The sequence below is a fragment of the Cajanus cajan genome, chromosome 5 (genome assembly GCF_000230855.2).
Source record: "Cajanus cajan strain Asha chromosome 5, NIPB_CcT2T_4, whole genome shotgun sequence".
In the NCBI taxonomy this organism is placed as follows: Eukaryota; Viridiplantae; Streptophyta; class Magnoliopsida; order Fabales; family Fabaceae; genus Cajanus; species Cajanus cajan.
Genome location: NC_138521.1, coordinates 59,991,461 through 60,018,160, shown reverse-complemented (window position 1 = coordinate 60,018,160; position 26,700 = coordinate 59,991,461). Strand labels below are relative to the sequence as shown.

Here is a 26,700-nt window from a genome sequence, read left to right as displayed (position 1 = left end):
ATCTCTACACTTAATAGAATCACTTACTGACAACTATAAACAACTATTACTTAAGATTATCATACAAGTAGTTCTTGAACATACTAGTATTGTGTGCGTGTATATATATATATATATATATATATATATATATATATATATATAGTAATTCAAAAGAAACAACTATAAGGTTACTTAGGTTATTGATCAAACAACACTACATAAGACTATACTGAAATAGCCCTCTAGCTACACTTATCATCTATAAGCACGGCTCTCCACACGCGGTGAGAACTCGTGACTCATACATGGACCCCTCGACTCATAAAGGAATTGAACACCTCGCCCTCAACCTTAACCCACACCGAAAAAGTGAGAAGCTAGTAGAAGAACATCAAACATAGGGCACCCTTCAATTGAGAAAGAAACCAAATACCCCTCGGTGTTTAAGTACCTAGAATACACTAATACTAATTATCACACGTAGTTGGCCATCACCATGACCAAACACCCCATCAACCCTTGATAAAGATGCATTCCAAAAGGTATTGTTGGTTGATCACTCCATATTCTATAAAACACCCTTCATCTATTTAGTAAACCAAGAGATTAAGAGTAAGGTGTTACTATTAAGGTAAGTCATCATTAGTCTTCACCTAACTACTTAATTACCTAATTGGTAATTGAGAGTTATGCCCAAAGACTCACTAGGCCTAATAAGGTCAATATAATATAGAGTTGATAAGGTTAAAAATATTATTTATTGATTAGACTGTTTATTTACTTAATAGTTTTTATTGTTTTGATTCGAATACTTACTTAAATGTTGATGTATTATTGTAAGTATCTCGCTCTAATGACAAAAGACCGAATCTACCCCACAAAAGAAAACTTGGAGAAGCAAGTGTTAGAATACACTTGAAAACGAGCATAAAGGAAAGGAATTCTAAAGTATATCCTTCCTTATAGAAATAAATATTACGGCCTTAAAATAATAAAAATTATTATTTCATAATATGTTACTATATTACCTTAATTGTATAATATAATATTTATATTAATTAATTTAATTGTACTCCTTAAAATGATTTAACTATCTTAATTATATATATATATATATATATATATATATATATTTATAAGATCAAGATAATTATAAATATACTATCTTCATTATTATAAATATTAATATATATATATATATATATATAATTACATTTCCACGAAGATAAATAAATATATTTATGTGAGAATAACTTCTTTTATATATGAGTTTGATTTTATGTATCGTTAGCTTTTGTTTAAATAAGTTTGTTGAAAAATAATTTTAAAATAAATAATTTTGTTTTAAAAAGAAAATCACCATTTGTACAGTAAAATATGAAATAGGATATATCCGAAGCTGAAAGGGAAAAGAATCTGTTGAAAAAATTGAGATTAACAAATTTGAGGAAGAAAAAAAAAATAACTTATTAAATTATAAATAATAAATTACTGAAAAGGTAGTGTTTGTTTTTCCAAAAAGTTATTTGACGAAATATATCTGATGATTTGATGGCAAAATCTATATAAATATGAATCAGAAACCATGTCGAATATAATATAGTTTTTATGCTGAGATTGAAGGTTGTGGAAAGTGAGGAAGATAATAGGTTTAGGGAACAGTAGAGTAGTGCAGTAAAGGGTTTGAAGATAATATTACTATTATGTTTGATATTTCAATAATCCCAATTGAATTATGTTCCCAAGTTGATTCAACAATGGTGGATCCAAAGGAACCTTTGGTATTTCCTCCAATCAACCACGAAAATCTCCAAATTCTCTCATTAGATTCAGACCAACACGTTCCTCACTCACCTCCTTCACCCCAACCCGTCAATTCTCACCTTAGGGGCTGGATTGGTATGGGTTTCCACATTTTGCGTTCCAAAATCTCTTCTTTGAGGAAGAGAGGGGCAATTTGGTCAATTGGGGTGTCCGCTGCGGCGCTGCTAATGTCGTGCTGGATCATCGGCACCATCAGGAAGAAGAGGACCCTCACACCCAATGAAGCTCGTCTCATCAACATCATCAAGGACAAAGATGGGGTTCGTTTATTTTTTTCTCTTTCTTTCGTAACAATTCCAGATTTTGTTCCACGCCATCAACCATGTCATCGTTACTGAAATCAAATGCTTTACTGTATTAAATAGTGTAGCTTGTTTTGGTATGTTAGTTGATTAACTAGATGATTGTATGGTTTGCTGATTAAGCCTAAACAAGCCATGTGTTGTGTGCCATGGAAAATAGACTGCATTAATCATCTCATTGTTTTCTTTTCTAATCCAATCAAGTTCTGTGTAAGTACTTTTGATTGAGAAAAAATTAGAAGAAAAATGAAATAAATTCTTTTAAAAGTTAAAATTATTAGTTTACGGTAGGTTAAAATTAATTTATATATAAGATTAAATTAATTTTGTACATAATTTCATTTTTTTCTTCTTAATTTCTTCTCTTAGAAGTGTCCGCAGAAAAATTTATCTAAATAGACTTGAGAAAGGTTTAAGGGTCATATCTCATTTCAAGTGGATTGGATTGAAGGAGATTTATAGGAAAGAATGACCTGACCTTGTTTGCCCAAAGGGGGGAAAGAAAAAACCTAATTTTGGTGTTTGTGAAAACAACTAATCTTTTAACCCTTCCCTGACTGTCCTTATTTGCTATGTAGGCCTTCATTTGAATCATTTCTAACTGCTAGCTACTTTTATTTACAGAAAATTGCCCAACTCTTGCACCAGATTGCAGAAATGAATAAGATACTTATAGATCGTCACAAAGCATTGGCTGCAAAAGTGGGGGATTGATTCCCTAAAGGTTGTGACTGTGAGCATTGATCAAGAGCTTCACCCTAGGCTGATTATCACTGATGCTGCTATTTTCTTCTTTTTTTATGTTGAAATATCACTGTTTGCATGTGCATTTTGCAATTTGCTTGTATTCTGCATGTGAGAGTTAGGTTGTAAATTGACAGAAGAGCTAATTGTCATTCTTCGCACATGTTCCTGCTGCAGCCGAGTGATTGAACAGTCCTCACAACTGGCTTCTCAAACCTAATCAAAGGAAATTGGCTGATGAATGAAGTGCCAACTTTTGGGTTATATCATTAATCTGCAACAACTTGACGAATGAAGTCTAATGATTCATGAATACTAGTTCAGAAGGTAGCCACAGAATTTACGCAGGGAAGCTGGCAGAACACTCTAACTTTACTAATTGTTAGTTCACTAGGTTTTTTGTCCTCAGGTGGATTGCTCATGTTGCATCTATTTAGGCCCTTCATGTTAACTTAAGGACTCGCACCATATTTGGTTAGCTTTTGGAAAATCCCATTCTTTTATTTACTCTATCTGAGATGCATGTCGTAGATCAACCAAAAATGTATATTCTTATTATTATTAAAAGAAACTGTTTGATGTTTTCGAAGGATTATTTATTTTCAAATTATGGGTTTTCATTTCATTTTCTATACTTTTATATGGAAAAGAAGTATGCAAACAAAATTTAACGCTCTTACGGGTAGGAGGATTTACAGCGCACCCTCTTCAAAGACAAAATTAACAATGGTGAGACTGGACCCAAAAAAACAAATGATGAAGAAATTACTACCTTACGGATACAATATACATAACGTAACTATGAAAAGTGCCGTGGCCACTTAATTTTTAACCAAAGCATAACTATGCTATTATTATACAATCAACGCGGAACCTTGCACTCCGTTCAATTTCTCATTTTGCAATGCAATTATAATTTACATGAGACATGATTACGTGGGGATACCTACGAAAGATAACAAGTCATGTGATATTAGGAATCTCTTAAAAGCTTCCAATTTAATTCAGAGCGACTTGGTTACCATCACCGACGGCGCAGCAAGAGTACTTCACACTCCTTTTGATATTTCATTGTTTAAGTGAAAATTTATGTAAATTTTGTTAACCCACTTTATTAGTGGAGTAAGCATTAAATTTCACCCAATGCTAATAAGGATATTTCAAAAATAGTATCAAAGAGTAGGCTGATAGCCTAATACTAAAACTTTAATTAAAAAAACATATATAATTTAATTCCTATATCAATTTGGTCCTTACACTAAAAATTTATTAAATTAATCTCTATCCTTCCAATTATTAGCCAACTTTGTCCCTACGTTATCTCATTTTTTTAAAAGTTGTTTAGCCTAAGCTTACATGGACTGATAAGTCTACTTGTTAAGTCTTCTTCCGCATTGAATGAAGTGAACCGACACACTTTCTTTATCTTATTTATTTCGAGAGGCAGTCCACAAAGCCTAACATATATCCCTCTCTTGTTTACCGGATACAAAAGGTTTGGCAATTCAAGAAGTGTCTTCGACTGTTCCTGCTGGAGAAGAACTGGAACAACGTTAAAGAATTAAAGGTTTGTAAAGGGAGAATACAGGTGGAGAGGGCGTGTATACATTTAACGGTCCAAGTATGATCGTCACAAATGTAATTTAAGAGTGAATACTGAAAGGACCAAATGGGTGATTTTTGTATGTATAGAAACTGATTTAATAAATTTTAACAAATTGCAAATCCGTTACACATATTTACTAGATTATATGTTTGACCTAAAAGAAAGTTCTTTCTTACTATTACCAATAGCATATTCTTATTCTGTCCTCATCAGTCATAAATGATAAACATTAAACTACCCCAAACATTTATTTTCTTAAGCTCTGAAGTACTCGTAAATGGGAATGGAAAACAAATATTACAAAGCGAAAACAAAGTTTCAAGAAAATACAATATTTTCTTTATTCTTTATATTTACATCCACAATTTGTAGAGCGTGCAGAAATGTATACTCGGAACAAAAGCTGTAGCATCCGACAAAGAAATATGAGGCAAGATGTTCAAATATCATGCCGCTGTCACACTATGTATCTGTCACTACTCACTATGAATACCTTTTTAGTTCCAAGACAAAACAATGTTGCAGTTAAAAGACGTTGGCGTCTGGTATAGATATTTATCCCATCGTTACATGTCAAAGGACACCCAAAATTCTGGATTCACTGTTATCATGAGGGTAAACGCGAATCCAAAACATTATTTCCAGAAGACAAAGTTGTATCCCACATAAAAAGAATAATAATAATTATAATTATAAAATAAAAAAAAAAAACTACTTCAAAATCTTAATTCAAGCAAACTATCACACCCTTTCTTTGTTGAGAAGATCATACCTGTCTTCCCTTTGCCTTCTCTTGGAATTTGGAAAACACATGCATATCAAATATAATGTTTGAAACTAATGGTTACCTTGAGCTACAGATTACAACAAAAATCAAGAGGACATGTAAGTATATTAATTAAGTTCTTGAATTCATTTCATGTCACAAAAGCCCAAATACAAAGGAAGCTCAGTATACAGCAGATGAGTAAATAAAATTTGTTGGCTGATTGCTCAAACTTGGAAGAAAGATGATAACTTACGAAAGAATTATATCCTAACATTTTCGAAGTAGCACCAAGACAACAGAAAATGCAGAGAAGTTACACGTGAGAACCGTCACCAAATGAAATTTCATCGTCTCTAATTAATTACTCTCTATAACAGCACCATTGAACAACTCCATTCTCACTAGCTCTTGGATTCAGTGCTCTCTGCAGAATGTCTCCGAATATCAAACTGGTCTACAAACTCCAAAGGATTAACCGTCTCATTCCTGATTCTCTTGATCTTGGGACTGAGCAAACCGCGATGCCTGAACCCATAGAGTTTGAGCACCTGATTATCAGCAAAATTGAAAGCCCTCTCCATGCTACTGAGGCACCTCTCCACAGGATAATCTCCATAGCTCCCACACGGCTTACAGCCGACAAAATGCGTCACAAAGGGCCACCTCTCATCCCCCAAACCAGGGTGATACTTCTCAATCATCTCCTCATACCGATCCACCAATCCAGCCCAATATCCATGCAAATAGTAAGAATTCTCAAGGAACACCTTATCCATCCACTTGTCCTTCTTGGACAGCAACAAGTATATCAAAGCAGACTGATCGTCGGCCTCGAATGCCGGCCGGCCCTTGAGATTGGCCGTCAAGATCTTGCCGGCCTCCTCACGAATGGGCCCCTTGGGGCCCATGGGAGCCCAGTCATCAAGCAAATCCAAAGACCACTGACAATTCCTAAACAAAAAACTGCCGGTATTGATAGCAATCCAAGACTTCTGCTCAAACATGAGATCAGGGTAGCCATGGAGAACCAAATTGTATTTGTCATACTTAGGCATAGGAAGCTGAAAGACCATATCAGTGAAAAAGGCATCACTATCCATCCACCAAATCCACTCGACCTCAGGGTGGGACAACATCAACCTCCGAATCATGGGCAATTTGGCCCAATAGCCAGCAAGCTCAACATCCAAATGGGCCAAATTGTAAACAATTTCAATCCCATGCAATCTACAGTAATCAATCTTGTTCTTAATGGACTTCAAGAGGTAATGGTCCCCAATAGGGTTATCACAGGGCTTGGGAGGGGAACCAGTGAGGAGCAAGATGCGGGGTTTACCTCTCACGAAATTAGGGTATTCGGGGTTTTGGAGGAGCCAAGCCTTGCGTTCTTCGTCCCAATTGCGGATCTTGGGGCCCAGGCTGTAGGTCACGTTAGGGTTCAAGGGGGCTTGCTCGTCGGGGTCGTTGGGGTCGGCGTCGGAGCGGATCTCGGCCAGGATGCGGTTGGTCTCCTCCACGAGATTCTGGTTGACGGCGTCGGCGTCGGAGGAGCCGAGGTTGACGCCGATGGTGCCGCGGAGGACGAGGATGGTGACGAAGCCGCAGAGGATGGTGATCTTGATGTTGTTGAAGGTCTTCTGGATCTGGCGGCCGCGGGGGAGTGCGGCGCCGCGGCCTCGGGCGGTGGGCAAGGCGGCGCTGGTGGTGCGCTTGTGGTTGTTCTCTTGCCCCATGGCCCGGAATCAATCAATGAATGGACGCTTGCATAAACTGATAGGGTGAGAGGGAGTGTTTCGTTTCTCTCTCTCTCTCTCACCTCCGATCGACCCTTGCAAACAAAATCATTGGATTTGAAGGGAAACGCTGATTCAAGAAAGACGTGTTTTTCCTCAGCGCTGGATCTTTAACCTTTTAAATAATAATAATAATAATAATAATAATAATGCTCTTAATATTTTACCTTTTCTCTCTTTAATACAACATCATTCATTCTTATGCATTACACTACTATAGACTCTTAAAATTTATTTTAAAATATATATATTATGTTAAATTTTATTTTATAATAATAAAGTATCAAATCATCTTATATTAATATAATTTTATATATATATAATTTACTAGTAAGAAATTTTCGATCTAATAATAAAATTTAAAAAATTTATATTTTATTGAAAGTTATTAAATAGTTTAATAGTTGATAAAAATTAATCAGCAGTTATTAAATAGAAATGTTTGAATGTTAAATATTGTTATAAAAAAAAAAAGAGAAAATAAATAAATAAAAAGATAATGAAAGAACAAGTGGTTTAGAGATAGTATAAAGATAAATTAGACCAAAAGTTATGTATACCAAAATGAAATATTTTCTTTATTAATAGTATAGATATTGTGTAGTTTATTTTTGGATAAAGGAAATATTTTAGCTATTTTCTTTATTTTTTGAGGAAAACTGTGGAAGATAAGTTGTAAAATTGTCGGTCTCATTATATTATATTTCCTTTCAATTAATCGATATTAAATAAAAAAAATGTAATATATTGTTTAATAATTAAATTTTTTATAATATAAAAATAATAGAGCAAAAATGATTTTGATTATTAAACATGTGTAATTCATTCTCACCAAATCCATTCTTATAAAAATAAAAACGGAAAAAACAAATTTTAATTGATACAAAAATATTTTTTTATAATCTATTTATTTATTTTTACTCTTCAAAATAAAGAGAATGTTTTTAGTTAAGAAGTCTGCATAAATTGACGTAAACTCTTTAGAAAAATTCTACTGTATCCTTATATATTCAAAGGGTTTAGAATTTGTTTTTGTTTTTTTAAATACATAAATATTTGATTTAGAATTGTTTATTTTTTTAAGATGTTTATCTTTTTCATTTCAATATATATTTTCTTAAAACTTTTAATATATATATATATATATAAAATGTTTAAATTTAACAAGGATAATTTTGATATATTTTAAGACATGATGAATTGAGATTTTTCACACTTGTGTACAAATTACAAGGAGTAAGTTGATTAAAAAAAAACTACAAAATCTTTCTTTACTTCAGCAAATAAAATTTTATTGTATTTTTTTCAAAGTTATTTTGATTTTTACAAAGTCATTTGAAATACTTGAACCAGTATTTGGTAAAAATAAAGAATAAGTTAAGTACTTAGATCATTTATTTGTCAAGAATACATCACTTAGTGTAGAGGAAAAAAAAAGCAAAAGTGAAAAGAAGAAAAAAAAACACTTTACATCATTTTTATTAGTTCAAAAAATTAACTATACCAAAACACATCCATTTATAAGGGTACCTTAATAACTTCCAACTCTTTAATACCAATTTGCTTCTTATAGATAAAGATAATAAAATTAAAAAAAAAAACAGATTTTTTTCATTGCAATTTTATTGTGAATCTAAACAAAGTATTAAGGTAAATAAAAAAAATTTAACAATGTTATAATATACAATAATCTATGATAAGATTATAATGTAAAAAAATTATATTTGATGATGTTTATAAATTAAATTTCCTTTAAACTATTTTCAAGTGGTCATTTTTATGAATTTTTGAACTTGATTGAGAGATTTGTCTCTTCTAAAATGAGGGATATTCTTTAGAAGATAAATTACACTCATAGTTATTGATTAAAAATTTAATAATTGAAACTTGTGATAAAATAAATTTTTTACATAATTAAATATAAAATTAATTATAATATCAACTATTAATTTTTTTAATCAATTACTATATTTTATTCTCTAAATTGCAATGCTTTAGAGAAACGAAATCCTTATATACAGATGTTGTTTTTACGTAATCAATTAAATAGAGATTATCTTTAAAATAATTTTAATATAATAATTACAAAAATGTTAAACTTATCATAAATGAGAATCTTTTATTAAATGGTAGTATTTTTTAATATTAAAAATGTAGTCTTGTATGAATAAGATTTCGATTGGCGGAAAAGAAAAGTCAACAAATTTTTCTATCCGACAAGTTAAAAGAGGCAAGCAAGTTTCAATCTTGACATATACTATAGAATAAATAAACTAAAAATACAATGACGTATATGGTAAATAAATCCAGAAAATAAAAAATAAGAATTTGAAATAAGAATATTTTCAGAGAAAACGAGTTACACAGCGTACGTAAGTAAGTAAAAATCCAGCTTTGAGCGTTCTGGCAATGGACCCATCACCCATGGCTGTCTATGGTCTGTTACGCACCTTGTAGTTGAATTGCTTTACAACATCAACTTGGTATTCTGTAGTTAGCATCTTCTAGGAAGAACGTAGAAGAATGGGAAGCGCGTGGATTTCACTTGCATTGTGTCAACGTGGGTGAGTGCTCACAATATCCCCATATTCACACCTTATTCTTGTCCCTTTTCTCTGCATAACTTACATGTGCCATGGCCCATGTGCGGGGTTTCAAGATCTTCATCTTGCTCAGTTATTCTCAAACTCCACTTTGCAATACTACTCTGTCATCAGCCTCTGCCACCGTACTAGTTTCATATTGGTACATGCACCTGAAAAAGAAACAAGGAGCATTTTAGTTACACCAACAAAAACCTCAAAACCAATAGTTTGTTTGATCATACACAAAACAGAAACATACGATTAGTGCAAGTGCCATCGCTGCGGACAAGAATATACTTCTGAATCTACAATTCTATAGATGCCTTTTTAATGGAGGATTCTTGAAGATTTTCCAAGCATGTACTCCTCTATGCATACATGGTGTGATATTGGTTCAATTTCAAACACATCTTTCTCAATCTATTCCATGGAGATTCAAAGGCAAACTTAAAGTAAACTGAATTACTGGCCAAAGGAATTCAGTGATCGGAAAGTGAAATAATTTATTTCCAAAATCAGGTCTGAAAAACCAGTAAAGAGAAGTAATTTGAAAAATATGCCAAAGCTAGAAACATCCAGGTAACTTAAAATACCACTTGCCTTTGAAAAGCAATAGCTGTGTGTCTTAGGTTCAATATTTTTCCTTAACCTTACTTGGAAAGCTTGCAAAATGCCAGCTTTTTTTTTCTCCTCCTCTCGGCTAGTTTTAGCAGCATATTCACTATTATGGAATTAGAAATGAACCACTTTTTCTTTCAATTAACCTAAAAAAAAATTCTTAGTTTGATCAGCTTCTGCCAAGCTCATGTAACCTATATCATTATTGAAATCTGAAATTAAAGTTCAAAAAAATATAAATTAAACTATTTACCTTGTAAAAAAAACTCCAAAATATTTAGAATGCAAATCAAAGTGTATTGAACTGCAGACATATTTGATTAATTATCCAAACAAATATAGCACACAATAAGGATAAAACAAAGATTTGACAGCTGAGAGCTTGCTTTCATAAAGGAAATCATCCATAATACATAAAACAAATCAGGATATGATGCTACATATGCACACATTATTTAATTTTGTTAACAACACGTTTTACTTTATATGTTTGCTATCAATTGCTTTTGTATGTTAATGATGTCATGTGCCTTTTTTTCACTCCAGAAGTCCAGATTATTCTGTTTCACTCTTTTTTATTTTTGTAAATCCATACAAAATTTATTTACATTTCTGTGATAAAAAATGGTAATACCGCACCACTTTGATTTTTGTTTTAAACAAGCATGCTTTATAAAATTTAGGTTTCATTACTCTGTTGATCCTTAAATTATTTGAGAATTTTCAAGTGCGTTCTTAAACTATTTTATTTTAATCGGGTTTCTAAAATAAAAATAAAAAAAATAGCTCACTGGGATTAGTTTTGGCGGCTTAAAAACCACTAAAAAAGACAATTTATGGTCATTTTAAAAATCCACTCAATTAGAATAAGTTTACATGATCAAGAACTCAATTAAAAGCAAAATAGTTTAGGAACTTGAAAATTCTCAAATAGTTTAGGGACTAACTAATTAATCCGTGATGATATATTGTTTTGTACCATGTTAAAGTATATTCCAAATTTTTATCCGTACGAAGTAAGAAGTCAATTGTAGATTCTGTTGGACTACTTTATCTGGCAACGTGTAGGATAAGAGAATATCTAGTTGTTTGACGTATGATTATTCGTTTTAGTTTGAGCAGGCTGGCATCGCTAATACAGGCTATGATGAGGTGTTGAATCCCTGCGTGAAAATGATTAAAAAGAACAAAGAATATTGACAAGGACATAAGGAGACTCTGGAAATGCTAAACTAATATCAAACCATCAGGTCTTGAATCCCAGTGTTTCAACAAAAGTCAGAGAAGTACTTAGATTCAATATCAAGTTAATTTACTATACGTAAAAAGATTAATACCATGTGTACATCCAAAGGAAGATCTGTCAGGGCGCAATACATCAACCACAAAAAGTCCCATTGTAATATTTAGAACAAAGCGACCGTCCATTACATCAACGTGAATCCAATCACAACCAGCCAACTCCACAGCTTCACCTAGACAAGATAATCCACAAACTTAAATAATCATGATTGATGACAATTAAAAAACATGTTAATAGTGACTTGAAAACAAAAAAGACAGATTTACTAGCAATAAGCAAACTTTGTAAAATGATAAAGAAATATTGTTAAACTGAAATACTGATTACAGAAAGTAAAGCATGTTATAGAACCTGCTATCCCAATTTTGAAATTTTGAAAAGTTAGCAGAAAGAATGGATGGAGAAACAATGATATCGCTTTTTGAAAACTTGTCAACCCGAGATGAAGCCTTCACTGTGGTTGAAATTTTCCTCCTGAATTCACAAAGTAAACAAAAGAATATTAAAGCAGACTATATCAGACTTTCAAATACCCCAAGGCACAAGCCATATCTAACAAAATATACATGCACTGCATTCTGCATAAACATGAACCGATCACATGAAAAGTAGTTTTAGAAGGCCAAAAACAAACACATGAAAATGTTGAGTCAGAATTAAGCTGTGTAGCTAACATTTTTAGCCTATGAAACCTCGTGAACATTATAAATTCTGATAGTAAGGGTGCAAATAAACAGAACCATCCAGGTTCAAAATCAGCATAACAATTAGTCATAGTCCTCCCAGATGAAGATAACATGTACTCAAAAGACAACGCATGAATGATGGCATGAAATAAATCATTTAACTTTAGAATTATGTGACTGCATGCTACCGATAGGTTGTTCTTTTCTTTTAATTTGAACAAAAGGTAAGGTCCACAGACACCCAGCATGACATAAAGGGTTCATAGTGAATGGATTTGACTTCCAATCCAAAAAACGAGTGAAATTCATGATTTGGGCCTCAATTGCGAGTTACATATATATACGATTCCCAATTCAACAGATTATGAAGTATGAAGGGGCAGTGGTTGTACCTGGTGAAAGTGAGAGAAGGAGGGTGGACAAGGGAGGCTGTTCATTAAAGAAAAACGGTAGACATAGAGCTGGAACAAGGACTAATTAACTTACTGGCAGTACATTTTTTTATATTTTTTTACTTCTTTTTCTTCTTCGTTGCAGCAGATTTTTTCCTCATCTTCATTTTCCCTGAAAATTTCGTAACTTTCTGTGGAGACTTGACTATTGAACTGTCCACATGACTGATTTTTTCTGGCCTTTTAGGTTTGTAAACTTCGGTTATTGAAGGATCCAAAACATCATGTGAGCACTGAAGAGTGATGCCCGTACCTGTGGCTTCATCCCAAAGCTCTCTTCCCTTCTCAAAATTCCCTCCACTACAAAGCTTTGGAATGAGCACATCATAAACTGGTCCATAACCTCCCATCTCACTTCTCTTCATTTTCTCAAACAGTTCAAGAGCATGATTTACCCTCTCAACCCCACAGAGAATACCAATCAAACTGTAGTAAAACTTATGGTTAGGAACCAAGCCTTTTCCGATCATTTGATCCACCATGTCTTTCCCTTTACCAAACCTGCCACTCAGAAACAACACCTTTGCCACTAGATAATAGCTGACCCAATCAGCATCGCAACCAGAATTTTTCATTGTTTCAAGTATTTGACAAGATTCCTTAACTCTTCTGTTCTTCCCCAGACAAGAAAGCAGTATGTTGTAACTGATTGAGGTTGGGAAAACCTTGTAAGACCTCATCTCCATCATGACATTTAAAGCTTCAGGCACAAGTCCTGAGGGATTATGTCTAAGATTCCGTTCACAAAGGCACCTGAGGAATGTGTTGTAGCATAACAAATCTGGGATAACCCCATCTGACTTCATCTCTTTAATAATTCTCCTAGCTTCCTTCACATTCCTCTGCACAGACCACCCATAAAGAAGACTTCTGTATATGCAAGGTGTTACTCGTGTAATCTTGTCTTTGTGATGCCAAACTACCCCTTCAGCCCTCTTAGCATGCCCTTTGGAGCAAAGGGCATTAACGATAGCAGTAACTGTAAACTCATCTACATGACACTTATACTTGTCCAAGTTCTTGAAAATACCCAATGCCTCATCTTCTTTTCCCAGTTTAACCAAACTATCAGCCACAAGACCAAAAGTCTCAGCATCCATGACACGACCCTCCTTCTTGAGATCTCCCATCAAAATATCCATTGCTGTGTAGTCTTTCTTTTCTGCAAAAACTCGAAGGGCATGATTATAATCCTTGTCTTCCAAACTATGACTTAAATTCTTACTAGACCATAAGAAGAACCTGAGCAATCTTCTAGTCTGTGCCTCATGCTTACTAGAATCAATAGCCTGAGCTACGAGAGATGAAGTTAAAGAATCTTTAAACTTATTTAGACTCAGCTCCAGATCATCTAGCCCACCAACAGTGCTCATGACAATGCTGCAGAGCTCTTGCAACCGGGGAGGAACAGATATTGGCGGCAATGCGGAGTAGTGGGAAGCTGAAAGCAGTAGGAAATTCTGGGTACTCATGTTTTGAAGCCAAGAGCATTTCCATGCATGTTTGAACAAGAAATGCATCTTGAATCTCATTGGAGAAATTCATCAAACATGTTATGTGCAGCGTAGTTATTCCAAACCTTCAGTGCGAGGTGATGATCAACCCCAGCTGTACGTTAACGGGAAAGGCAAGATGCTGCAATTCACAAAATCCGAACTCTGAGTCTTAAATTTTAGGGTTCGATGCTAAAGCTGAACTTCAGAAGTTGGGGACGAACGCTTAATTATTAAGGGCTGTCGTGTCAGATCGATTGAAAAAGGTCGACTCTCAAGAGTCAAGAGCGTAGAAGAATATATTAAAATAATTCAACTAAAACTTAATTATTATTCTAATTATAATCCTTCCTCCTAAAATTTTATTAAATCTTATAAAATGAGAATATTTCAAGATGTTATTCTTTGACAAGAATATTTTTACAGGTTTTTCTTTTCTTTTCAATAAGAATGTATTCTGAAAATTTTCTTATTTCTATTTTTTAAACTTATTTTTAAATTAAATTTTAATTTCTTCAATAAAGACTTATTGTTAAAAATAAATTTATATCACAATATAAATTACTATCATAAATTTAAAAGAGTAATTTATATATTTGAAATATTTATTTATTATAAATTTCAATTATAATATTATTTATGTATTTAAATATCTATTTATTATAAATTTTATACCATGTGTATTGTATGTACTATAAATAAGCATTTATATATTTTTTTTCATTTGCCTTGATTGGAACATGCAGAGATAAAGCCAACTTAATGATCGCAGAGTGGTCCAATGGTTTCCAATTTTGCATTTTGGTTAGGCAACATTTTTTGAGCATACTAAGGAACTAATGATACATGTCTAGCCCACATTATCATATCATAAAATAAGGAAAAACACGTACCTTTGAAAGAAACAATTAAAATTCAATTTCACTATGTGTTACGAAAGGGATTTGTATGGATTAACACAAATGAAGATGTGGTCTTTTATTTTGGCATAAATTACAGAATCATTCTCCTTCATACATACTACCCTTGACTTCATATAGGATTATTTTATTAATGAAAAAAAATTATGTTTATATTAAACTCTTTTACCAAAGTGTGACTTAAATGGTATATAATTTTGTTCTTTAAATATATATTAAGAGATCGAATGTTTGATTCTTAATTGACATGTTTTAAAAAAATATTTGTTGATAAAAGTTAACTTCTTAAATAAATCTTACTATCTTAAAACATTAACTTTTAACTTTGGAACTAGAAAATACATTAGTCTATAATATATATATATATATATAACTATTCATAAAAAAAATAGATAATCTATTAAATAACATTAACTTTGTTAATAATTTGTATTATTTTTTAAAATCAACCTTCAACCTATTAAAATTTATAATCTCATTCTTTTTATTTGATTATTTTCACCTAATTAATTAATAATTATCATATATTTGTTATCTTCTCAATCATCACAAGAAAGAGAATGAATTTATCTTATTAATTTATAAAATTTATTATTTATTTGCTAAAAACTTATAAAGTAATTGAGATTATTTTAATTTAAAAATACTTATCACAAGAGACAATTTAAAATAAATCTTATAAAATAAACAAACAAATTTAGAAGAAGAAGAAAACTTATATACCAGAATGGATATAGCAGTTTCATAGTTTGATGAGAAGACCAAATAGTATTTCCAAATAAAATTTGGGCATATCCATCTAATAGTTGGGTGGTGTAATTGATTTTCCTTTCTCTCGGTGGGAGGTTGTCCTTTACTCTTTTATAAATCGTTTTTCAACATACCTCCTGTTTGTTTGGTCCCAAAAAAGAATTTAAAGGCTGGGTGTGAGATAAGGTATAATTCGTTTAGCGGGACAGGTCTAAAGCTGTTCCATACACAATAAACCAAGAGTCATTCCGATCATTAGAGCATCTGCAACGAGATTGCTTATAAGCAATTCCTGTGCTACATTATTATCACATCAATTCTGACTCATTTTATGAATTGCTTAAATTTTAGCAGAGTTGTTTGTAGAAACAATTTTGCTAAAATTTAAACAATTTATAAAGTGGACCAGAACTGATTTAGCAGTGATGTGGTACAGGGAGTTGCTTATATGCAACCCCTGCTAGAGTACTCTTAATCTGTTCTCAGTATGCAGAATCTCTGGCTCTCGGTCATGATAAAAAAATAAAAATAAAAAAATAAACAACTATTCCTGCAGTATAATTTATTCTCAAAAAAGTTATCACAACGATTTACTTCATTTTGATCTCATGATGAAGAATGAAAAAGTTATATTTCTATAAAAATATGAAAAGTTATATTTTAACTCACTTATTCAGCTTATTTTTATTTTAATTAATTTAAAAATTAAAAAATATCTAGGAATATTAAAACTCTACAAAACACATTTTTAAATATTTCCAAGGATATTATTCTATTAATAATATTATAAAAAAAGTGATTCCCAAGAATGTAATACCTTGAACCAAACATCCCTAAAGGTTCACGTTTTCCTAACACCTTGTTTTCAAATCTAAGATAATTCAAATTCATTTAGAAATTCCAGGACAAGAAAGCAAGGTTTGGCATATGAGATATTACATGCACACATGATTGATACTTGCCTGACTGCCCAGGCCATCTTCCTCTCCCTTTTCTTGTGTAAGATTATTATTTAAGGCTTATAAGAAAATATTACCAATTTTAGAGAATCCTAACAATATATAAAATTAACAAAAGGAATCAACTAAAGTAACCATTCCAAATGGTCATTATTTAAGGGAACAACTATTAATTCACTTTATATAAGCTATCAATTTTTGAAACAACAATCCAATGTATAATTATCAATTTCGAGTGATAACTGGTACAAAATTACGAGAACAATCAATCATACCTGTATAACTCGTTAATAATCTCATTTTTTAGTAATATTGGATAATCTTGAGTAAGTTCGTGAGTTTACTTCGATATTGCAAGATTACAGATTTCACTCGCAAAACCCCCCAAACATACGTTTCACTTAGTATTTTCCCAAAAACGTATTTTTCTTACTCTATGTGTTGGACGACTCTCGTTCTCCCTCTCTGTTGTACATTCTCTCTCTTTGTGTCATGCATTCTAGTTCTCCTCTCCTGCGTTCTCTTTGCACTAGGATTGTTCGTTCTTTGTAGTGAGGTTCTTTCTTTCCCCCTTTCCCTTCCTTGTTCCATTTATTTTCTCTCGCGTCCCATTTTTTCAATCCAGTCCAAAAATACATTATACATGTAATAGTTAATATTTTTTAGACTTGATTTTAAGATATTTGTCTTTTTTTAGTTTTTTTATTTATTATCATTTTATTTTTAAGAACTTGTGAGTTATGTCTTGTGAAAAATTATGTATTTGCCACTAAAATTTGTTACTTTATAATTGCAATTTACTATTTTACTTTAATATAAAATTAAAATGTTAGTTATTGTGTTATTTATAAGTATTTTAACATATTTTTTATATTAAGTAAATTCTTACGATATACAATTCGAGTTTACAAAACTTTCACGAAATTATTTAAACTCTCGAGATTGAGAATCTTGGTCTCATGTTCTTTTCTTAGTTTTTATTTTTATATTTTTGCCACAGTGAGTAACTAGAAAATTTAAAGGTGTGAACATTACTTGAACTACAAACATGAAATGGAACCAACTTTACAGCATAACCAATATTTAATCTATCAACCTTCGCATGTAAATGTAATAACTAACCTATACTTATATCTTAACTTCCTTCTATTTGCAATGAATGATCAATTTTTTGGCAACTAATTTAATCCCTGCATTCTGCTGATAGTCATACGGATCTAAGGAGAAGAAGGCATCAACAAGTGTCCCGGGCATGAACAAAGAAACTAGTTCTGCAGCATCAAACTTACTGAAGAGAAGTCTTTGCACTGTTCCAGACGATTCTCTTTGATATATTTCTGTGGCATAAATAGCGACGTCTGCCACTACTGCTGTAGGTATGCTGTAAAATAAATGTTAGAGAAATCAGAGAAATTCTCATTGAGAGGAATCCTAATTGTTTGCCAACTAGGATCACCAAAAGCATAAAATTTTTGGATTAATTTCTCTATTTAGTTTATGGTATTCTTGAAGCTATCCCAACTTCAAGATTTTAACCAGTTTTTTTTGTTTGCACCGATAATATCCACCAACCAATAGTTAAAAACTAATTTCTTTTGAAACGTACAGATCATAGAAATGGGTTTTACCTCTACAATCAAAATCTATATAAAGTACAAAAACAAGAAGGGCTCCCCAGTACATACGGTTCCTACCAAGTGGGATCTAGGGAAAGTAGATGTATGCACTCTTAACCCCCCACCAATCCCCTGCACAAAGAGAGAAGTTGTTTCCAAGATTTGAACCATGACCACAGGCACCAGGTAACAAGGCAGTAACCTTACAGTTGTGCCACTGCCAAGGTTCACTCTCATAAAGCACAAAAACAATATAAATATAAATTGATGCAATGATTTCTAATGATTTAATAAAACCAGGAAAATGGCCACAATATTGAAGAAAGCTTTCTAGGATGATTCAAACCCCATTGGCAAGGTTGGTAGTCATGTGAAACTGAATGCCCAGTTGTGAGAATAGTGTTATCCAGTATTATACATGTGAAGTGAGCCAGTAATTTATATTGATAAAATAAAATAACAGGCCAAGAACTTACTGCAATCTGACAGTAGGATAGTTGAAGAAGCCTTCTTTCCTAATAACAGCAGGCCTCCAATCAGAGCTGCTTCCAGAATCCAATGTTAACTTCTGTGCTACACGATCACATGCATCAAGAACATTACATAGACTTGGTGATGAATCAACCACAAAACTCAATCGTGGCCGGCCAGCATTGTCGAAAAACTTTGTGTTTATTCCAAACCGCACTTTCAAATCAGTACAATGAAGCTCAAATGGGAAACCTTCATGCAGTAATTCTATCCTATGACTGCCACGGAAAAATGGAACAAGAGATGCATCAATAGAAGGGATACATATTCCATCAGGTTCTAAAATGGCAATAGAGCTGCTGCAAGGCTGGGATGCAGAAGAGGAGGAAGCCAAATCAGGTGAGTCTTGCATGGTTTTCTCCTCCATGGCAACATCTGACTTAGAGGATTCTCTTTTTAATTCATCCTCAAGAGCATGGAAGTTAAAAGGATCCTGTTGAACTATATTAGGATCTGAAATATTTGAGACTTCCCCTTTTGGGCTACTCATTGCAAAAGAAAGTATTGGGTGATTTTTGTCTTTGGATCCAGTTGCAGGAGATGACAATACAGAATCCTTATTAATATTTAATAAGCCCCCCTGTGATGGAGATTTCCCATTACTGCGGCTTCTTGTAGTAGCATTTGGTGAAACCCAGCTATTTGCAGTGAATACATCTGGGAGACTTGACTCCTGTAAGGACAGAGGAATAACAGCAAGGAAAGCTTTGAAAATCATATATAATATAAAGTAAGAAAAATATTATTGTTCCTTAAAACGCCTTTTTGATGATTCAGAAAGTAGTGCAAGTATTAAGGTTCCTCAATCAAACATTTTCTTAGTAATCTACTGAAGCTAGACAGTAAAACCTGATGAAAGCCGCATGTAGGGTAATCCTGCTGACGTAAATTGTAGGCTGAAGACAGATTCTAAACTCCCGCCTCCCAAACAGACATAACATGGGAATTTTAATGAATGTGACTACGTGTATTCTGCTCTATATGAATTTTATGTGGAGACCGTATAGTGCTAGAACCTTAAAAAAGCACAAATGGGAGATATATGCTCCATTGATGTAAAAAAGTAGTAAGATTAAATAATTTGTTAAAAGCCAGAAAATGCATCCAGGTATTAAAAGAAATATAAATTTATAATTTATGTAGTCGATGAGAATAAACCAAGGACAAGAACAAGAAGATTGTTCAAAGTGTGCAATGCTATTGCTAGCCATATTCTGTTAGCATCTATTAATGACTTCAAAAAAAGATGTCATATGTCCAAAACGAGAAAAAGACAACTAAATTCTAACAAGATGTATTGCGCTGAGAAACTCGATGTGACCACAAGGTTCTTTCTTTTTACTTATGATATGAAAAAAAAAAACCTTAACTGTAACAAAAGTTGTTGTACATAAATAGCTGAGCTGTTGCTGAACAAAACTTTGAATTACAAATTACCAAGAAAAGAACTGTTGCACAGTATTTGAGGACTTCAAGATTCATCCGAACATCATCTAAGCTCCTGAGTATCCACAGCAGCAAAATAAACTTAACATGGCAAAGTAAGAAGGCAACAAAAGATATAAGTGCTTGCATTAGCAAATTTACCTGTGTGTCTGGCGTCCAAGCCCAAAATAAGTAGCAAGAGTAGCCATCTGCAATGAACATTAATCATATACAAATACATCACAACTTTTGAAAAGGTGGTGTAGACAAAGAAAGAAATGCATATAAGGAAACATAATTGTGATACCTTCATGTCACCGGCTCTTCTTCCAAACTTTTGAGTCAACAAAACCAGAGAGTCAATGGTCCCCTTAGGTTGAGGCGGTGGCTGATTAATCTCAGCAAACGCGTCTCTAATCCGAACACAGTCGAACCTTATGATATTATGACCCGCCCAAATCCTCCCTACACAAAATTCACCACTCACCAACATCAAAAAAAAAAAAAAGGTTCTTTTTTTTTTTCAATTTTAGTAAAGAGATAAGAACAAACCGTGAAGAAGATCGTAAACGAGTTGAGCAATGTCGGCGAAAGTAGGAGCGGTGGAAACGGCGTCGGCGGTGATACCGTTGCAGCGCTCCGACAACGGCGAGATGACGGCAAGGTCGGCGGGTCGGACCAGAGTGGAATAATTCCGGAGCTCCGTGAGCCTCCTGGGGCAAACCAAAATGGCTCCGAATTCGAGAATTGCGAAACCCTGGCCGGGTCGGGTCGGAACGCTGGTTTCAACATCGAAGAAGACTATCTCAGAACGATCTTCAGCGGGAGGAGGACCCATTGGAACAGTGTTGTAATTTGTAACGATAGTTCAGAAATTCAAAGTTTCATTTTTCGAAGGTCACTTCAATATATATAATGGACTTGGGATTGGGCTGGCACAGGCCCATCACTCAAGTTATTACTAACCCGCCCATGAGGTTAAATAGAAACGCAGTCTTGGTATATCTTTTCACTCAAGCAATGAATAGTTAGTTATTGGTTATTGTTATACTTTGCTTCATCAAACACCATTTTAGGGATAGCAGACTAATCAAATCAAGCATCAAAAACATTGTTCGCGTGATATGACAATACCTTCCATGATGATTGGATTTCAATTTCTTGAAAGTTGTGATTTATAAGTGACTAGTTTTTCTAAGATTATTTTTTACCACTTTTCATTGTTTAATTCGTAGCATGTTTTCTCCGACTGAATCATTATTGGTCATACGAAGATATGTTGATTTATTGGCGTAGTAGTAAACAAACGTCTGTTGGCGTACTTTGCAATGGAAATACATTTCAGTAGAATTATCATTTATGGTTTATAACATATGCAGTTTTTATTCTATGATTGTAAATATAATATTTTTTTGGTTGTTTTTTGGTTTCCGTTATCTCTTGTATCCAAAAAAATATATAATATTTTTTTGGCAACTGTAAATATGACATTAAGAAGCCATAACTGTACAAGTTGATTGGTTTATTTCAAGACGAGGAGTCCATTAACACAAGTCACCATTAAGCTAAAGTATAATTGCCTTAATATAGATCTATGAGGAGAATTGAATAACAGACCTGCCAGCTCATACTTCCTTCTGCCCAAACCAATATGCGCCTAGCAACAATAGAATCACGAACCAGTATGAACCAAGTTACAAACACCAGAAGTCTGGGACATATGAGATTGCACTATCTTGGACCTCAAAGATTTGCTACTTGATGCACAAATTCTCTAAAATATAATAAGTTTGGGCCTCTTTAGATAATTTTTTCCATAATCACTTATAAAAGAAGAAAATATGATGGAAAAATATAATACTTTTAGAGAAATTTATCCAAATAGAATTCAAATTGAAACTAATGAAGATGCCCTAACAGTCAGTACGAGAGAAAAGAATTTGAAATGAAGAAACCAAAGGCAAAAAGAATGGCTCATCTGTTAATACTGAACTAATTACAATAACTTACAATTTATGTGTTACAAGATATTCTGAGAGATGTGATATGTTAACTTCTGTCCTGAGTAGAACGTCAAAGTTTATGCCATGCCAGAATAGAATTCTACATTGTTTTCATAAACGTGGCATGGGAGAAGGAACACTCGTGGCAAAATGTTATAAGCATTCCTCCTAAGAATGTTTGTTAAATCAGAGTGATGGTATAGAATCATCGTAAGAAACTAGTACTGGCACTAACAATTACTGCCAACCACTCTGAAAACCAGAAAATAAGCACCTGCCTTCTGAAAAGATGCTAACACGTATAATTGTAGAACCAGAATGCAGGAGGCAAAAAGTATGTTTTTCTTACAATTCCTACACCTCAACATCAAGGAAAATATTTATCTCCGGTTCATAGGCCTCCAGATTGGCTTGCTTGGTGATGTCACGTAGGATTTCATAGATAAAAGATGAATGCTTATGAGTCATGTCACCCGCCACAAAATTATGGACGGCTCCATAAATTTGGATCCAACTTCTGCCTGGAGGCTTTTTCACACCCATCCCAATCATTTTCTGTCTCACTGTAATGACATCCCGCCACCTTTCACCAAAAGCATATATGTTTGACAAGAGCACAAGATAGCCCGCAGCTTGATCAGCGTTGAGCTCAGGTACTAACTTGTTTTCCACTTGTGATGCTAGCCCTGAATTCTTGTGAATTCGGCAACCACCAATAAGAGCACCCCATAGCGCATCATTAGGCTTTAAGGGCATAGTTTCAATAAGCCCACGTGCTTCATCTAAGAATCCGGAACGACTCAAGAGATCAACCATGCATCCGTAGTGTTCAATCCTCGGGCTGATTCCCCAAGTATACTTCATGGATGCAAAAACTTTCCGTCCTTCATCTACAAACCCTGCATGGCTGCAAGCCCAAAGAACTACAATGAAGGTTGTTTCATCAGGCCTTACTCCATTCACTCCTACACCGTCAGTAAGCATGGTCTTAAACAGATCAAGGGCTTCCTTCCCAAGTCCATGTTTCGCAAAAGCCATGATCATGCTATTCCAAGTCACGTTGCTTTTCTGCGGCATCTTGGCAAACACTTGATAAGCTTCATGAATGACTCCACAACTAGCATACATGTGTATGAGTGCATTGTTGAGGCGCACAGAGGGTTGCTGTTGGTTCCTCGCAACAAACCCCTGTTGAGCATACCAATGGATCCATCTTCCCAACTTCAGATCCCCCAATTCAGCACACGCCGACAAAGCCGCCACCAATGCCACCTGATCCAATTCCACATGCGCTCTCCTCATCTCACCAAACAACAACAAAGCTTGCCTAGACTTCCCACTCCGAGCACACCCGGCAACCATGGTAGTCCAAGACACAACATTCCTTTCCGGCATCACCTCAAAAACCCTTCTGGCCCCATCAAAATCTCCACACCTAACATAGCCAGCAAGTAAAGAATTCCAGCTAACAACACTTCTCTTTGTCATATCATCAAACACATGGCGCGCTCGCGCAACACCACCATCCCTCGCGTAGAAATTGATCAAATTGGTGTCCACAAAGACATTAGAGCAATACCCTTTTACCAAAACCATGGCATGCACCTGTTCCCCTTCTTTCACCAACCCACCTCGCGCACAAGCACTCAGGAGAGACGAGTAGGTGAACCCATCAGGCTGAGCCATGGCAGACACCATGTGGTTGTAATATTCCAGCGACTTCCAAGGCGTGTGGGTGCCGGCATAGCCTCTGATGACGTGGTTCCAAACAGTGGTTGTTGGGTTAGACATTTTGTCGAAAAGGTAGTGGGCATGTTGGAGATGGCCAGAGGCTATGTAGAAGTTGAGAAGCTTGGCGATGATGATGTTCTTGTGAGAGAGGCCGTTGAGAAGTACTTGGGTGTGAATTTGAATGAGGTTGTTTACGCTGTTGCAGTTCTGCAATAGCGACAACAGGTGCTCTTGAACAACCCTTTTGCCGCTTGCACTTGCACGAACCAAACCTTTCACCAACATCGAATAAAATTCGATAATGGTGTGTTGAAATTCATGGTGTGTTTGTGTTTGGATGAGGAATTTTAGAACCAAACCTTTCACCACGCCTTTGTTTTTCTGCTGAACTTGTGTTCTTGTGTTTTCGCGGGAATGGATGCTTTATATTGAACTTTCACTCTCTTTTTTTATAATTTCATTTTTAATATTCGTGAACAAAGAAAGAGTAAGATTTGTTCCCATTTCTACTTTCTAGTTCTACGTTCTCCCATCCATCCTGAAGATTGGGTTTGCAACGTAACTCATACAAGATCGAGCTTGACTTAGTTTATTTAATAAAAATAATAAATTCAGATTCTTTTTCTTTTTTACAAAAAATTTAGGTTTTCTCTAGAAAGGATATTCTAATTAAGTACACCAGCTTACAAAAAGTATTATAAATTAGAATTATAACAGTTCTTTTGAACGAAAATGCTTTTAAAAATCATTCTTGGGCTACAATATTTTTAGTTTTTTTTTTAACATCGTATATATTTGTTAATTATTGTTATTTTTAACAATAATTATATGTTGTGGTTTTCTTGTTAGGAAAACTTTGAAAATTTAAGAATTCATGAAGAGATACAAGTGTTTGAAGGTTTCTCTATGTTGAGATCTAGTTTAACCTTGAAAGAAGGATATATAAGATTGTTTTTAAGACTAGAGTTTCATAAGTTTATTTCTTAAGAACCTTAAAGATAAGTGTTATGAAGTTGGTAAGAATTCTCCTCTTTAATTAACTTCCAAGTATTTGTAGTATCCTTCTCTTGAAAGTTGTCATTGTTCGTTGTTGATTCAAAGCTTCAGAGGCTAAGAATCGATGTGGGTATGAAACTTTAGTGTTAGCTTATAGTCACCTTCTTCCTCTTCTCTCTCAAATTTTTGAGATTTTAAGGTAAGGAAAACTATAAATGGTTCTTTGTTGGATTGATAAATTGAATGTTATCTGACAACTCAAAACGTACTTGTTTTGGTGATTAAATGATGTGTTTTCTTGTGTTGTGAAGCTTTGAGAGCTTTGAATATATGAAGAGATTTTAGAGTGAATGATGATCAAATTTATGTTACATGTTGTTACTCTGGTTTGATTCAAGTTGTTGATGGTGTGTATGAATGATATGTTGTGTTGCATGTTGAAAATCTTCTAAGTTTCAGGTGGATTGAGCAAAATCGTGATTCTACCAAGTGCTCCAGTTTAGTGACATCGGATATGAGTTAGGCAAAGGCTCTTTACTTGAAATGAGGTCGAGCGTGGAGTTTGGTCGTGCTAAGTGTGAGAGCAACATAGGTTCATTATCTCACCACGGTGGCCACATGTTAAGTGGTGTTAGGCATTGGCAAGCCCAATAACTCTCTGTCTCAATGAAGCCAAGTGTGGGTAGAGTGACATCAGACATAATTGATTTACTTTGTGAAAATTTGTTGTTTGGTTAACAAAATGGTGAACATGTGTAGGTTAGTTGTATCTATTATATATTTTATATTGATGTATGTTATTAGTTATTTATGCATTAATCTGAGATAATGTGTATTGATGATCAAATGGTTGATAATTAAACTATTGAGGAGATGATGTTGATAATGCTTGAGATATTAAGGCATCAGGGTGTGTTGTGTTTATTGAGTTAGGATTAGAAGAGAGAGTGTTTTTTAAAATTGGATATCTTATTGTGAGGATATTGGTATGGTGTTCTACAAGCCTACTTGTTTAAAATTCTTATTAAGTAGTTGACTCTTGAAGTTAATAGTTGAATCTCTTATAGGACCTCAATTGGTGCAGTATGTGGGTAAGGTCAAAACATATCAATTATAAGTGATCACAGTATACGGGTTAGGTCAAATTATATTTATTACAAGTGACCAATGTTGGTTTGTATGTGGGTAAGGTCAAGACATGCATGTATAAAGTGACCAACTGAATAAGAAACAAGGTTGGGGGCCAAAATCCCTAACTAAGTATCAAAATGTCGTAGTATTTGGAGAGTAGCTAACGGGTTAATCTCATGAGAGACTTAGTTATGCAAGTTAATGTTGTGGTAGACTCGCACCCAAGATGTTCCATCCTAACAATAATACTAAACCTCCTAGTTTAAATGGTGAAATCCGAGAAATTGTGTTGTTATGAATTGGTATCCAAATTGATTGTTGATTTAACATGTGTAAAAATATCATGTTAACTTAGTAAGGTCAAGTCACTTAGACTAATCACCTTTGTTGTAAAAGACCTTTATAGGTGAATGAGTCATGAGGCGTGTAATTTGGGTATTATGCATATGATGGAAATTTTTACGTAAATAATATTTTTAAA

General features: G+C 33.8%; 3 protein-coding genes and 1 pseudogene across 7 annotated transcripts; all 4 read right to left on the bottom strand.

Annotated features, from left to right (window-relative positions):
• Positions 1 to 5,331: 5,331 nt before the first annotated feature.
• LOC109809383 (putative xyloglucan 6-xylosyltransferase 5) lies at positions 5,332 to 7,119 on the bottom strand. The gene has a single exon (XM_083075522.1). It carries the CDS (start codon positions 6,958 to 6,960, stop codon positions 5,629 to 5,631), a length of 1,332 nt encoding a protein of 443 aa, XP_082931648.1. The 5' UTR covers positions 6,961 to 7,119; the 3' UTR covers positions 5,332 to 5,628.
• Positions 7,120 to 9,248: 2,129 nt separating this feature from the next.
• LOC109809508 (Pentatricopeptide repeat (PPR) superfamily protein) lies at positions 9,249 to 14,461 on the bottom strand. Of its 4 annotated transcripts, XM_083075519.1 has the most exons (6): positions 12,605 to 14,196; positions 11,878 to 12,000; positions 11,561 to 11,698; positions 10,477 to 10,527; positions 10,206 to 10,369; positions 9,249 to 9,775 (listed from the first exon to the last, which is right to left on the bottom strand). In XM_083075519.1, exon 1 carries the CDS (start codon positions 14,194 to 14,196, stop codon positions 12,724 to 12,726), a length of 1,473 nt encoding a protein of 490 aa, XP_082931645.1. In that variant the 3' UTR covers positions 9,249 to 9,775; positions 10,206 to 10,369; positions 10,477 to 10,527; positions 11,561 to 11,698; positions 11,878 to 12,000; positions 12,605 to 12,723. The 4 variants fall into 4 exon arrangements, with proteins under 4 accessions (XP_082931645.1, XP_082931647.1, XP_082931646.1 ...); XM_083075521.1 differs by lacking the exon at positions 10,477 to 10,527 and having other exon boundaries at positions 10,206 to 10,435; XM_083075520.1 differs by lacking the exon at positions 10,477 to 10,527.
• Positions 14,462 to 17,790: 3,329 nt separating this feature from the next.
• LOC109808157 (protein NEN1) lies at positions 17,791 to 21,262 on the bottom strand. The gene is made up of 6 exons (XM_020371031.3): positions 20,911 to 21,262; positions 20,666 to 20,823; positions 20,521 to 20,567; positions 20,371 to 20,434; positions 18,879 to 19,606; positions 17,791 to 18,167 (listed from the first exon to the last, which is right to left on the bottom strand). The coding sequence occupies exons 1-6, from the start codon at positions 21,194 to 21,196 to the stop codon at positions 17,933 to 17,935; spliced, it is 1,518 nt and encodes a 505-aa protein (XP_020226620.1). The 5' UTR covers positions 21,197 to 21,262; the 3' UTR covers positions 17,791 to 17,932.
• Positions 21,263 to 21,403: 141 nt separating this feature from the next.
• Positions 21,404 to 24,662, bottom strand: LOC109808831 (pentatricopeptide repeat-containing protein At5g66520 pseudogene; annotated as a pseudogene). Its single transcript, XR_014434174.1, has 2 exons — positions 22,369 to 24,662; positions 21,404 to 22,132 (listed from the first exon to the last, which is right to left on the bottom strand). The product of XR_014434174.1 is annotated as a pentatricopeptide repeat-containing protein At5g66520 pseudogene (transcript).
• Between the last annotated feature and the right edge of the window lie 2,038 nt (positions 24,663 to 26,700).

Bases quoted from the DNA above. Each gene is read 5' to 3' on its own strand.
- LOC109809508 (XM_020372842.3), bottom strand. From the start codon at position 14,196: ATGAGATTCAAGATGCATTTCTTGTTCAAACATGCATGGAAATGCTCT.
- LOC109808157 (XM_020371031.3), bottom strand. From the start codon at position 21,196: ATGGGTCCTCCTCCCGCTGAAGATCGTTCTGAGATAGTCTTCTTCGAT. The intron at 20,568-20,665 runs GTATCACAATTA...TGTTCATTGCAG, and splicing joins GAAGAGCCGGTGACATGAAG to ATGGCTACTCTTGCTACTTA. The intron at 18,168-18,878 runs GTAAGTTCTTGG...TTTATTTTACAG, and splicing joins TATCCTACTGTCAGATTGCA to CATACCTACAGCAGTAGTGG.
- LOC109809383 (XM_083075522.1), bottom strand. From the start codon at position 6,960: ATGGGGCAAGAGAACAACCACAAGCGCACCACCAGCGCCGCCTTGCCC.